The sequence below is a fragment of the Ranitomeya imitator genome, chromosome 8 (assembly GCF_032444005.1).
Source record: "Ranitomeya imitator isolate aRanImi1 chromosome 8, aRanImi1.pri, whole genome shotgun sequence".
In the NCBI taxonomy this organism is placed as follows: Eukaryota; Metazoa; Chordata; class Amphibia; order Anura; family Dendrobatidae; genus Ranitomeya; species Ranitomeya imitator.
Genome location: NC_091289.1, coordinates 46,852,139 through 46,867,348, shown reverse-complemented (window position 1 = coordinate 46,867,348; position 15,210 = coordinate 46,852,139). Strand labels below are relative to the sequence as shown.

The window sequence follows — 15,210 nt, the reverse complement described above, 5'->3', positions numbered from 1 at the left end:
CGCGTCGTTAGTGGATGTTCACGGTCAGGGACAAGTCGCTTCCTTGTCCTCTTCAGCAAAAACAACAACAGAGAAGAATGCAGCAGGCGACACAACGGGTTACTCCATGGAGCTCTTTACACATACCGTCCCTGGCTTAGAAAGTGAAGCAGTTAACAGTCCATGCCCATTACAAGTTGAATCTGACATGGAGTGCACTGATGCACAGCCACAGCCAGACTACTATGCTGGTCCTTTGACTCAGACCACAACATTGCCCTCGCAGGGTGCTGATCAAGAATCAGACCCTGATGAGACTATGTTGCCCCATCACGAACGCTATACCACCGACCGACACGGTGACACAGACGAAGTTGCACACGAGCTACAAGAAGAGGTAATAGATGACCCAGTTCTTGACCCCGATTGGCAGCCATTGGGGGAACAGGGTGCAGGCGGCAGCAGTTCTGAAGCGGAGGAGGAGGGGCCGCAGCAGGCATCAACATCGCAACAGGTTCCATCTGCCGGGCCCGTATCTTGCCCAAAACGCGTGGCAAAGCTAAAACCTGTTGGAGGACAGCGTGGCCATCCGGTTAAAGCTCAGTCTGCAATGCCTGAAAAGGTATCCGATGCTAGAAAGAGTGCAGTCTGGCATTTTTTAAAACAACATCCAATTGATCAGCGCAAAGTCATCTGTCAAAAATGTTCAACTACCTTAAGCAGAGGACAGAATCTGAAAAGTCTCAATACAAGTTGCATGCATAGACATTTAACCACCATGCATTTGCAACCCTGGACTAACTACCAAACGTCCCTTAAGGTTGTAGCACCCTCGGCCAATGAAGCTAGTCAGCAACGCAACATCCCTTCCGGCAGTGTAGGGTCACCATTTTCCGCACCACCTGCAGTATCTGTGCAGGTTTCTTTGCCAGGCCAAAGCAGTCAGGGTCAGGGAATCACCAGTTTCGTAGTAGGAAACACTGCATCTAGGGCACCGGCGGCAACAATACCATCTCCCACCGTCTCTCAGTCTGCCATGTCCACCGGCACCCCCGCTAGTTCCACGATCTCCAGCTCTCCAGTCCAGCTCACCCTACATGAGACTATGGTTAGAAAAAGGAAGTACTTAGCCTCGCATCCGCGTACACAGGGTTTGAACGCACACATAGCTAGACTAATCTCGTTAGAGATGATGCCCTACCGGTTAGTTGAAAGCGAAGCTTTCAAAGCCCTGATGGACTACGCTGTACCACGCTACGAGCTACCCAGTCGACACTTTTTTTCCAGAAAAGCCATCCCAGCCCTCCACCAGCATGTTAAAGAGCGCATCGTCCATGCACTCAGGCAATCTGTGAGCACAAAGGTGCACCTGACAACAGATGCATGGACCAGTAGGCATGGCCAGGGACGTTACGTGTCCATCACGGCACACTGGGTAAATGTGGTGGATGCAGGGTCCACAGGGGACAGCAAGTTTGGGACAGTTCTGCCTAGCCCACGGTCTAGGAAACAATTGGCTGTAGCCGTTCGCACCCCCTCCTCCTCCTCTTCGTCCTCCTGCAGAAGCGAGAGCTTGTCCACAGACCGCAGTCGCACAACCACTCCATCCGCAGCTGCCACTGTTGCACACCAGGTCTCCCATTATGGGGCAGCTACTGGCAAACGTCAGCAGGCTGTATTGGCTATGAAGTGTTTGGGCGACAACAGACACACCGCGGAAGTTCTGTCCGAGTTCTTGCAGAAAGAAACGCAGTCGTGGCTGGGCACTGTAGATCTTGAGGCAGGCAAGGTAGTGAGTGATAACGGAAGGAATTTCATGGCTGCCATCTCCCTTTCCCAACTGAAACACATTCCTTGCCTGGCTCACACCTTAAACCTGGTGGTGCAGTGCTTCCTGAAAAGTTATCCGGGGTTATCTGACTTGCTCCTCAAAGTGCGTGGACTTTGCTCACATATCCGCCGTTCGCCCGTACACTCCAGCCGTATGCAGACCTATCAGCGTTCTTTGAACCTTCCCCAGCATCGCCTAATCATAGACGTTGCAACAAGGTGGAACTCAACACTGCACATGCTTCAGAGACTGTGTGAACAGAGGCGGGCTGTTATGTTTTTGTGGGAGGATACACATACACGGGCAGGCAGTAGGATGGCAGACATGGAGTTGTCAGGTGTGCAGTGGTCGAAGATTCAAGACATGTGTCAAGTCCTTCAGTGTTTTCAGGAATGCACACGGCTGGTTAGTGCAGACAACGCCATAATAAGCATGAGCATCCCCCTAATGCGTCTGCTGATGCAAAGTTTGACGCACATAAAGGATCAGGCGTCTGCAGCTGAGGAAGAGGAAAGCCTTGATGACAGTCAGCCATTGTCTGGCCAGGGCAGTGTACAGGACGAGGTAGCGGGCGATCAGGAGGAGGAGGACGAGGAGGATGATGGGGATGATTATATTTTTAATGAGGAAGCTTTTCCGGGGCCACTGGAAATTGGTGGCGCGGCAAGGCCGGGTTCTGGTTTTTTGAGGGACACAAGTGACGTGGATTTGCCTGAAACTGCCCCTCAACCAAGCACAACCGCAGATTTGAGAACTGGAACTTTGGCCCACATGGCGGATTATGCCTTACGTATCCTCAAAAGGGACACACGCATAACTAAAATGATGAATGATGACGATTACTGGTTGGCCTGCCTCCTTGATCCTCGCTATAAAGGCAAATTGCAAAATATAATGCCACATGAGAACTTGGAACTAATATTAGCAACCAAACAATCAACTCTTGTTGACCGTTTGCTTCTGGCATTCCCTGCACACAGCGCCCGTGATCGTTCTCACACGAGCTGCAGGGGCCAGCAGACCAGAGGAGTTAGAGGGGCAGAAATCAGAAGTGGCGTTGGCCAGAGGGGTTTTCTGACCAGGTTGTGGAGTGATTTTGCTATGACCGCAGACAGGACAGGTACTGCAGCATCAATTCAAAGTGACAGGAGACAACATTTGTCCAGTATGGTTACAAACTATTTTTCATCCCTTATCGATGTTCTCCCTCAACCGTCATTCCCATTTGATTACTGGGCATCAAAATTAGACACCTGGCCAGAATTGGCAGAATATGCATTGCAGGAGCTTGCTTGCCCGGCAGCTAGTGTCCTATCAGAATGAGTATTCAGTGCTGCAGGTTCAATACTAACAGAAAAAAGGACTCGTCTGGCTACCCAAAATGTAGATGATCTAACCTTCATTAAAATGAACCACAACTGGATTTCGAAATCTTTTGCCCCACCTTGCCCGGCTGACACCTAGCTTTCCTATGAAAAAGTCTTGCCTGTGGACTATTCTGAATGCCTTTTCCAATCTCGTAATTTTCTGCACCTGATTGTCCAGCATACGACATGTTTACACCTCACTAAATGGCCAAACTCCCCACACGGGGCCGTGGTATCGACACTTGGCGACAGCACCTGTGAGAGTGCAGTTTGTCTGAAGAGGTGGGTGAGCCCGCTTTTGGTCGATGGCACTGCCACTGGGTCCCTCGTAGTACAAAAAAAGTGTCTCTGGCGGTGGTGGTGCGCACCCAACGTCAGACACACCGTTGTAATATGAGGGGCCCTGGGCCTGTACCGCCGGCCACAAGACAGTTCCCCCCCCCTCAGCTCAAACAGTGCTCTACCACTTGCAAAATTATCTCACAGCTCCACCAATGTTTAGTCTATGCGCTGACATCCTTCAATGCCTGCCACTGACAATACCATTGTATTGACATTTTTGTTATGTTAGGCCTTCGATGCCTGTCTGCGGTCACTCCTTCCACTAGGCCTCCACTGACCACACCACTGCTGCCCGTGTACCCCTGGAACCAATTTAAAATTGCCTACAGCCATGTGTTATTATTTTAGGCCTTCGATGCCTGTCTGCGGTCACTCCTTCCACTAGGCCTCCACTGACCACACCACTGCTGCCCGTGTACCCCTGGAACCAATTTAAAATTGCCTACAGCCATGTGTTATTATTTTAGGCCTTCGATGCCTGTCTGCGGTCACTCCTTCCACTAGGCCTCCACTGACCACACCACTGCTGCCCGTGTACCCCTGGAACCAATTTAAAATTGCCTACAGCCATGTGTTATTATTTTAGGCCTTCGATGCCTGTCTGCGGTCACTCCTTCCACTAGGCCTCCACTGACCACACCACTGCTGCCCGTGTACCCCTGGAACCAATTTAAAATTGCCTACAGCCATGTGTTATTATTTTAGGCCTTCGATGCCTGTCTGCGGTCACTCCTTCCACTAGGCCTCCACTGACCACACCACTGCTGCCCGTGTACCCCTGGAACCAATTTAAAATTGCCTACAGCCATGTGTTATTATTTTAGGCCTTCGATGCCTGTCTGCGGTCACTCCTTCCACTAGGCCTCCACTGACCACACCACTGCTGCCCGTGTACCCCTGGAACCAATTTAAAATTGCCTACAGCCATGTGTTATTATTTTAGGCCTTCGATGCCTGTCTGCGGTCACTCCTTCCACTAGGCCTCCACTGACCACACCACTGCTGCCCGTGTACCCCTGGAACCAATTTAAAATTGCCTACAGCCATGTGTTATTATTTTAGGCCTTCGATGCCTGTCTGTGGTCACTCCTTCCACTAGGCCTCCACTGACCACACCACTGCTGCCCGTGTACCCCTGGAACCAATTTAAAATTGCCTACAGCCATGTGTTATTATTTTAGGCCTTCGATGCCTGTCTGCGGTCACTCCTTCCACTAGTCCTCCACTGACCACACCACTGCTGCCCGTGTACCCCTGGAACCAACATCAGAAAATATAAAAATAAGTATTTTGCTTATAAAAAAGAAAATACTGGAGAGATATCAAATGCAGACATTTTAACATTAAAAACAAACACATACAACAAAAATCTGGTAAAGTACTAAAAATGGCCACCAGCTACAATAACTTTCTCCTGCAAGTAGTTAACTGAAAGGTTTTTTCAATTTTAAACACAGATATGGCATCCACCGAGTGTTGTCCTGTCGCGTCTTCTTTATATTATTGCCAAGAAGATGCAAAACAATGAAAATAATAAAATCATTATTTACCAAAAAAATAGAGTAAGTCAAAACCACATTGCAAATAAACATTCATTATAAATAAAGAAGCAGGGCGCGTCCGAGGGTGAGTATATACCTAATAAGAATATAATCACCCTCGGACGCTCCCTGCTTCTTTCCGACAGCCTTCCTTCCTAAGAATCAGCCCTTCCGTAGTGTAGAGAGAGGGTTTGTTACACTCCAAGGTGTTCCCCAGGTTGCCTTTCCTGAGCTTCGATCTTCCGGCTCTCGTTTAGTAGTTGTTGGAAACTATGCTGCATTAGGCCTACAAATTGGGTATGGGGTGTAGAGAGATGGTGTGTTCCACTCCAAGGTGTTCTCCAGGTTGCCTTTCCTGAGCTTCGATCTTCCGGCTCTCGTTTAGTAGTTGTTGGAAACTACGCTGCATTAGGCCTACAAATTGGGTATGGGGTGTAGAGAGATGGTGTGTTCCACTGTAGAGAGATGGTGTGTTCCACTCCAAGGTGTTCCCCAGGTTTCCTCGCCAATGCTTCGATCATCATGCTCTCGTTTAGTAGTTGTTGGAAACTACGCTGCATTAGGCCTACAAATTGGGTATGGGGTGTAGAGAGATGGTGTGTTCCACTCCAATGTGTTCCCCAGGTTTCCTCGCCAATGCTCCGATCATCATGCTCTCGTTTAGTAGTTGTTGGAAACTATGCTGCATTGGGCCTACAAATTGGGTATGGGGTGTAGAGAGATGGTGTGTTCCACTCCAAGGTGTTCCCCAGGTTGCCTTTCCTGAGCTTCGATCTTCCGGCTCTCGTTTAGTAGTTGTTGGAAACTACGCTGCATTAGGCCTACAAATTGGGTATGGGGTGTAGAGAGATGGTGTGATCCACTCCAAGGTGTTCTCCAGGTTGCCTTTCCTGAGCGTCGATCTTCCGGCTCTCGTTTAGTAGTTGTTGGAAACTACGCTGCATTAGGCCTACAAATTGGGTATGGGGTGTAGAGAGATGGTGTGTTCCACTCCAAGGTGTTCCCCAGGTTTCCTCGCCAATGCTTCGATCATCATGCTCTCGTTTAGTAGTTGTTGGAAACTACGCTGCATTGGGCCTACAAATTGGGTATGGGGTGTAGAGAGATGGTGTGTTCCACTGTAGAGAGATGGTGTGTTCCACTCCAAGGTGTTCCCCAGGTTTCCTCGCCAATGCTTCGATCATCATGCTCTCGTTTAGTAGTTGTTGGAAACTACGCTGCATTAGGCCTACAAATTGGGTATGGGGTGTAGAGAGATGGTGTGTTCTACTCCAAGGTGTTACCCAGGTTTCCTCGCCAATGCTTCGATCATCAGGCTCTCGTTTAGTAGTTGTAGGAAACTACGCTGCATTGGGCCTACAAATTGGGTATGGGGTGTAGAGAGATGGTGTGTTCCACTCCAAGGTGTTCCCCAGGTTGCCTTTCCTGAGCTTCGATCTTCCGGCTCTCGTTTTGTAGTTGTTGGAAACTACGCTGCATTAGGCCTACAAATTGGGTATGGGGTGTAGAGAGATGGTGTGTTCCACTCCAAGGTGTTCTCCAGGTTGCCTTTCCTGAGCTTCGATCTTCCGGCTCTCGTTTAGTAGTTGTTGGAAACTATGCTGCATTAGGCCTACAAATTGGGTATGGGGTGTAGAGAGATGGTGTGTTCCACTGTAGAGAGATGGTGTGTTCCACTCCAAGGTGTTCCCCAGGTTTCCTCGCCAATGCTTCGATCATCATGCTCTCGTTTAGTAGTTGTTGGAAACTACGCTGCATTAGGCCTACAAATTGGGTATGGGGTGTAGAGAGATGGTGTGTTCCACTCCAAGGTGTTCCCCAGGTTTCCGCGCCAATGCTTCGATCATCATGCTCTCGTTTAGTAGTTGTTGGAAACTACGCTGCATTAGGCCTACAAATTGGGTATGGGGTGTAGAGAGATGGTGTGTTCCACTCCAAGGTGTTCCCCAGGTTTCCTCGCCAATGCTTCGATCATCATGCTCTCGTTTAGTAGTTGTTGGAAACTACGCTGCATTGGGCCTACAAATTGGGTATGGGGTGTAGAGAGATGGTGTGTTCCACTCCAAGGTGTTCTCCAGGTTGCCTTTCCTGAGCTTCGATCTTCCGGCCCTCGTTTAGTAGTTGTTGGAAACTACGCTGCATTAGGCCTACAAATTGGGTATGGGGTGTAGAGAGATGGTGTGTTCCACTGTAGAGAGATGGTGTGTTCCACTCCAAGGTGTTCCCCAGGTTTCCTCCCCAATGCTTCGATCATCATGCTCTCGTTTAGTAGTTGTTGGAAACTACGCTGCATTAGGCCTACAAATTGGGTATGGGGTGTAGAGAGATGGTGTGTTCCACTCCAAGGTGTTCCCCAGGTTTCCTCGCCAATGCTTCGATCATCATGCTCTCGTTTAGTAGTTGTTGGAAACTACGCTGCATTAGGCCTACAAATTGGGTATGGGGTGTAGAGAGATGGTGTGTTCCACTCCAAGGTGTTCTCCAGGTTGCCTTTCCTGAACTTCTATCTTCAGGCTCTCATTAAATTGTGGTTAAACGGAACAACTGCATTTGGCGTACTAGTTGGTTTGGGGCCTACTATCGGTGTCTGCCGCTCCTTGCTGTTCTCCTGGTTTCCTGTCCCGAAATTCCGTTTTCAGGCGCTCGTTAAGTAGTTGTTAATGTTAGACTGCATTTGGCCTACTAGTTGGGTTGGGGCCTACTATCGGTGTCTGCCACTCCTTGCTGTTCTCCTCCACTGAACAAAGCTGTGCCGCCTGTTTACTACTGTTGCCAATTTTGAACTGCATTTCGACTACTTACTGATTTGGGCCTACTCTCTGTGTCAGCCTCTCATTCCAGTTGTCCTCCACTGCAATGCCCCCTGGTTATTCCTGTGTTACCAATTTTGAACTGCATTTAGCCCACTTTATTATTTGGGCCTATATCTGTGTTTCCTCCTCATCCTGCCCATTGCCCAGCCAGTGATAGATGAGTCTGCTGGTACATTGACCCATAACGCAACATTCCCCGTGCACGCTACACAACAACATTGTGACCCTGCTGAAAGTCAGGTTGCTCTTCCCGCATACCATACCACCTTACACGGGGACAAAGAGGAAGGTGCAGATGAAAGTGCAGGTTCCTTCATCAGGTGGGGGGAGGAATACTAGTTGGCGACGTCACTGGCACAGGGCCTCTCATAGTACGCAAAAGTGTTGCTGCCGGTGGGAGGCGCCCCCGCCGTGCAAACACACCGCTGTACTTTGAGGGGCCCTGTGCCAGTGCCAATGCCAACGAGTGGGCCCCCCCTGCTTGCTCAGGATCACAGCACTTGCAAAGTTGAAATACTTACCTCTCCCTGCTCCACTGCCGTGACGTGGTCCAGATTTCCTGGGCCCACTAATTACTTGAACCAGCCCTACCCACCACAACTTTAGCCAAATGACCCCCAATTTCAAATGCCTTCCAATTATTATAAGGTAAATTACGCTTGACAAGCTTCATTAAGAAGAATGGATGGTTTTGACATTAAAATGGGCACTCTAGGTGTTTTCCTGGCCCCCACTCACTGCCGACTATGCTGCCCCATTGACTTGCATTGGGTTTCGTGTTTCGGTCGATCCCGACTTTACGTCATAATCGGCCGATTTCACTCGACCCGACTTTTGAGATAGTCGGGTTTCGCGAAACCCGGCTCGACTCTAAAAAGGTCAAGGTCGCTCAACTCTAGCGCTGGCTACTCTCTTTTTGTGATGTTTATTTTAAACCTATTTGGACTAAGTTTACCTAAAATGAAAATTAAATTGAGAATGAAATGGAAAATTATTTAAATCTTTTTTTTTTTTATTTTATTTTATTTATTTTTTACCAAAATAGCCCCCAGACCTAATGGGAGTTATAGTGTAGAAATAGTTAAAGCAGTGAATCCTTACAATGTAAAATAATGAAAGCCATATATCTTCTAGAGATGCTGGGGTACCAGGTATAAACGATCTTTATAAATATTAGCCATGGAAAATGTTAGAAAGACAGAGAAATAGAGGAAGGACCTCACCCCAAGGTCACCAGGCTGGTAGAAGTCCTACAATATTTGTCCCTTGTGCTACCTTTATAATTCTGTCCTGGGTGATGAACTATTATGTCCCATTTTTGCTGATTCATACAGGATGGCAACAGCATAGTGAGGTAAAAATTGTTAGACAGACACAGAAATAGATGGAGGACTTCACCCCAAGGTCCCGAGGCTGGGGAAGTCCTACAGCATGTTTGTTGTACTCCTCTTATAATTCTGTCTTGCGTTCAAGACTATTGTATCCCTCCTATACTGATTTATGCAAAATGGCAGCAGCATAGTGAGGTAAAAAACATTAGAAAGATGGAGAATTAGCTGGAGGACCCAACCCAAGGTCTCCAGGCTGGTGGAAGAGCTACAGAATGTGCCCCTTATGGTCCCTTATAATTCTGTCTTGGGTGCAGGACTATTGTGTCCCTGTTACACTGATATACAGATGATGGTAACAGCATAGTAAGGTCAAAAATGTTGGAAAGGCAGAGAATTAGCTGCAAGACCCAACCCAAGGTCTACAGGCTGTTGGAAGAGCTACAGAATGTGCCCCTTGTGGTCTCTTATAATTCTGTCTTGGGTGCAGGACTATTGTGTCCATGTTACACTGACATACAGATGATGGTAACAGCATAGTAAGGTCAAAAATGTTGGAAAGGCAGAGAATTAGCTGCAAGACCCAACCCAAGGTCTACAGGCTGTTGGAAGAGCTACAGAATGTGCCCCTTGTGGTCTCTTATAATTCTGTCTTGGGTGCAGGACCATTGTGTCCATGTTACACTGACATACAGATGATGGTAACAGCATAGTAAGGTCAAAAATGTTGGAAAGGCAGAGAATTAGCTGCAAGACCCAACCCAAGGTCTACAGGCTGGTGGAAGAGCTACAGAATGTGCCTCTTATGGTCCCTTATAATTCTGTCTTGGGTGCAGGACTATTGTGTCCCTGTTACACTGATATACAGATGATGGTAACAGCATAGTAAGGTCAAAAATGTTGGAAAGGCAGAGAATTAGCTGCAAGACCCAACCCAAGGTCTACAGGCTGTTGGAAGAGCTACAGAATGTGCCCCTTGTGGTCTCTAATAATTCTGTCTTGGGTGCAGGACTATTGTGTCCATGTTACACTGACATACAGATGATGGTAACAGCATAGTAAGGTCAAAAATGTTGGAAAGGCAGAGAATTAGCTGCAAGACCCAACCCAAGGTCTACAGGCTGGTGGAAGAGTTCCAGAATGTGTCCCTTATGGTCCTTTATAATTCTGTCTTGGGTGCAGGACTATTGTGTCCATGTTACACTGACATACAGATGACGGTAACAGCATAGTAAGGTCAAAAATGTTGAAAAGGCAGAGAATTAGCTGCAAGACCCAACCCAAGGTCTACAGGCTGGTGGAAGAGCTACAGAATGTGCCCCTTATGGTCCCTTATAATTCTGTCTTGGGTGTAGGACTCTTATGTCCCTGTAATACTGATTTACAGATGATGGTAACAGCATAGTGAGGTCAAAAATGTTGGAAAGACAGATAATTAGCTGGAGGACCCAACCCAAGGTCTCCAGGCTGGTGGAAGAGCTACAGAATTTTCTCCTTATGCTCCCTTATAATTCTGTCTTGGGTGTAGGACTCTTATGTCCCTGTTATATTGATTTACAGATGATGGGAACAGAATAGTGAGGAAATGTTAGACAGATAATTAGATGGAGGATCCCACCCCAAGGACCCTAGGCTGGTGGAACTGGTATACTTGTGCCCCTCGTGCCCCCTTATAATTCTGTCTTGGGTGCAGGACAGGATGGCAATAGGATAGTGAGGTCAAATTAAAATAACAAATGGCAGTCATAATTTTACCTCACCTTTACAGCAATACGCATCCGTGTTTCTTAGGCCGGGAGGGTGGAGGACATAACACTGCTCTAATGGCCTCATCAAACACTGTCTTGAGACCGCGCTGTGTAAGAGCTGAGCACTCTAGATACTTCACAGACTCTGTCGACACAAAGAAACAAAGCTTAAGCAAAGGTGCAAAATGGAAAAAGAAAGCATTTAGGTCATGAACGGAGAGCAGAGGGGCACAAAAAACAAACAGATAAAGACAAGAAGGCGATCCATGGACAGTGTGGGTGAACACTGTACATGAGCAGGACTGACGGCAGGCCGGCTATTATTTATTATGGTTGCAGCCTTCTTAGTGTGTTTACATTCAGACCTTGTCTTTGCTCAACCAAAAACAAGATCATTATCCATTCTTTTCAGCAGCATCATTAGTCTTCTGTTTCTGTATCCCACAGCTTGCTTTCATAAATCCTTTCTTCATGCCGACAATATCAAAATGACATATAGGATTTATTTAACCCTGCTGCAGATTAGCTTCTTGGTCTCTGACACGTTTATTCCAAAAGGCAATACTAATACATTTAAAAGGGTATATTACAATTCACCAAAATAAAGTTATTCATTATACAGCAAAAAGTTATACAGTTTTCCAATATATGCCATGTTCCCACAATTTTCAAGACCTCTGCTTGCATAGTCATTCAATAAAAACGTTAAAAGTGGTTATCCCGGACTATTTTTGAACTATGGGCCTAAAACCTAACAGGCAGGTAGTTGCTAACTATCTGCCTGTTATGCCCGGCACCAATCTCTGCCGGCACAATGCGGTCACAGACATCTCCTGCCAGCGATTCATTGGCTTCTCCTGATGTCACATCGACAGAACAGCTCCTTTTCTTACTCTCTGCTCTGTTGATGGAGCGTAAGGGTACCGTCACACTATACCATTTCGATCGCTACGACGGTACGATTCGTGACGTTCCAGCGATATCGTTACGATATCGCTGTGTCTGACACGCAGCAGCGATCAGGGATCCTGCTGAGAATCGTACGTCGTAGCAGATCGTTTAGAACTTTCTTTTATCGCTGGATCTCCCGCTGTCATCGCTAGATCGGTGTGTGTGACACCGATCTAGCGATGCGATCCAGCGATGCGTTCGCTTGTAACCAGGGTAAACATCGGGTAACTAAGCGCAGGACCGCGCTTAGTTACCCGATGTTTACCCTGGTTACAAGCGTTAAACTAAAAAAAAAAAAACAGCACATACTTACATTCTGGTGTCCGTTAGGTCCCTTGCCGTCTGCTTCCCGCACTGTGACTGCCGGCCGTGAAGTGAAAGCAGAGCACAGCGGCTGTGCTTTCACTTTCACTTTACGGCCGGCAGTCACTGAGTGCGGGAAGCAAACTGCAAGGGACCTGACGGACACCAGAATGTAAGTATGTGCTGTTTCTTTTTTTTTAGTTTAACGCTTGTAACCAGGGTAAACATCGGGTAACTAAGCGCGGTCCTGTGCTTAGTTACCTGATGTTTACCCTGGTTACCCGGGTACCTCGGCATCGTTGGTCGCTGGAGAGCTGTCTGTGTGACAGCTCCCCAGCGACCACACTACAATTTACCTACGATCACGGCCAGGTCATATCGCTGGTCGTGATCGTAGGTAAATCGTATAGTGTGACGGTACCCTAACTGCCGACATAATGCTGATTGACTACCATTCCCCACCGCCTAACTGCTGGAAGCCTGCTGTCAATCAGCATGACATCGGCAGACACGCCTCGTCAACCGAGCAGCCTGGAAGAGGAAGAGCTGCTCTGTTGATTTTGTGCAGCTGAATTTCTGGCAGGAGCGGTCAGTAACAGTTCTATATCGGCACTGGGTAGATCCGGCATGTTGTTAGCAACTACCTGCCTATTAGTTTTCAGTAGCATAATAAAAAAAATAGTACTGGATAAACCATCTAATTGTTTACTGCCGGATGATAAAAAGGTTTCCATTTTCTGATACACACACTGTTGCACAGCCGGTTACATGACAGACGTCTGATAACTGCACTAAATGCTTCCATAAACATTAGATCAAACTTGCTGATTTTGGCAAGGACGACCATCTGATGTGCATGGCGGCTTCTCGACTCTTCCCTAACAGATGATGTCAAAGCAGAGAAGAATTAGGCAGTTAGAATTTCCACACTCAATTCATATGTTTTCCACTCTTCCTGTTAAAAACTCATGAACGCTTTGGCCGAGCTGAGTGTTCAAGTCTATCGGGAGCTCGAGAGATAATAACTGGTTAAAGTCAACAGATATCTCATGTGTATGGCCAGCTTAAAATGAATCTGTCCCCAGGTTTTTGCCACCTAACCAGAAAGCAGTAAAATGTAGAGATAGAGACCCTTATTCCGAAGAGGTGTCATACACTGCGCTGCTTGCTGTAGTTTTGATAAAATCACTGTTTTATCAGCAGGACATCATCACTAATGGATTATTACACCTGCTGCCATTTAGTCCTATATATTCATGAGCTCTGTATAACCCCACCCCCACCACTGATTGGCATCTTTTTGCCTATGCACAGTGCACACAGAGAGCTGCCAATCAGTGGTGTGGGCGGGGTTATGCACAGAAGATTGGCTATCTTTTCTGTGAGAGTTGGCATATATAACTCGGGAGAGTTGACATATATCATTATTCTAAAAGGGTAAGAACTTACTATTCACTATTTGTCCATTTTAATAATATATATGAAAATACAAATGCAAAGTATAAAGAAGTTTGGTAAGATATCAAAATTATTTCACTTTATGCTTTCATTTTGCAGAAGAGAATATTGCACATCGTGGGAGCGTGGGAAGGTAAGAATAGTCATTTGTTTCTTCTTATAATGTTTCAGCGAAGAATGAGGGATATTATTACTGGAAGGGCCCCAGGATGGTGGACACTATTATTGGAAGGGGCCCAGGATGGGGGACATTATTTTTGGAAGGTGCCCAGGATGGAGGACATTATTTTTGGAAGGGGCCCAGGATGGGGGACATTATTTTAGGAAGGGGCCCAGGATGGAGGATATTATTTTTGGAATGGGCCCAGGATAGGGGACATTATTTTCGGAAGGTGCCCAGGATGGTGGACGTTATTATTGGAAGGGCCCAAGGATGGGAGACATTATTTTTGGAAGGGGCCAAGGATGGTGGATATTATTATTGGAAGGGGTCTAGGATGGTGGACATTATTATTATTGGAAGGGGCCCAGGATGGGGGACATTATACCAGGAAGGGGCACAGAATGGGAGACATTGGAATAGGATGGAGCCCAGGATGGAAGGGGCATATTACAGGAAGGGGCCAGGAGGGGGACATTATTACTGGAAGGGACCAGTAGGGGGACTATTCCAGGAGAGGGGCCCAGGACGGGGGACATTAATTCAGAAAGGGGTCAGAAGGGAGACACTATTATGAAATGGGCCAGGACAAGGGACATTATAACAGGAGGAGACAGGACGGGAACATTATTACTGGGGGGGGGGCGAATACACATGTTTTTATAAGTTCTAGAATGCTACAATTGCCCATGCATCTGTCAAACATACTGGTGGGGGCCCAGGTCCGATTTTTACATCAGGGATGATCGTATTCTAGTTATACCACTGATTCCAGGGACACTACATGCTTCTAAATTCCACCCTATCCAACCTCCTGACTCTTATTAGGTTGTTCTTGGTTGTCTGCAGCTAAACCCTTTGTTGTGTTGTAGATGATTTATGGAGCGTACTATGTTAGGATTGATTTAACAACCAGCATATGCTCATGTGTGGCACCAGGGCTATTATATAATACCTCAAGACAAAACCCCAAGTTGTCATTTCTTTCTCTGCTCCGTTTTCCCTACAGTCTTATAGCATGTCATGGTGATAAAATAGAGATTTAAACATTTCAGCTGCTCATTTGCATCTCCCATGCGAGTTCTATGTATAATTAACAAGAGATGTCAAAACCGTGAAATTGGGAAAGGATAAGCAGATGTCTTAAGTCATATAAATCCATTATCCATTAATTATCATATATTCAGTCTATTAGGCAGCATGCCACTAGAACGACAATTATAACCAATGTGTCTCAAAATTGGTTCACACGATGATTGGCATTTGAGATCTTTAGAAGATGAATATTATTTTTACTTATTTATGGTTGATATAATATATACATATATTTTAAGAATGAAGCAGATTAGGATTAGGATTCAGAATTGTAAAGTTAACATTGGCTTCATG

At 46.7% G+C, this 15,210-nt stretch overlaps 1 protein-coding gene across 2 annotated transcripts in view; it reads right to left on the bottom strand.

Moving 5' to 3' along the window:
- The window catches only part of RAC2 (Rac family small GTPase 2), a 125,939-nt gene that overhangs the window by 30,836 nt on the left and 79,893 nt on the right, over window positions 1-15,210 (bottom strand). For both annotated transcript variants that reach the window (XM_069736850.1, XM_069736851.1), the window contains one exon: window positions 10,962-11,094. In XM_069736850.1, coding sequence (XP_069592951.1) covers window positions 10,964-11,094 — 131 coding nt within the window. In that variant the 3' untranslated portion in view covers window positions 10,962-10,963. The remainder of the gene's footprint in view (window positions 1-10,961; window positions 11,095-15,210) is intronic.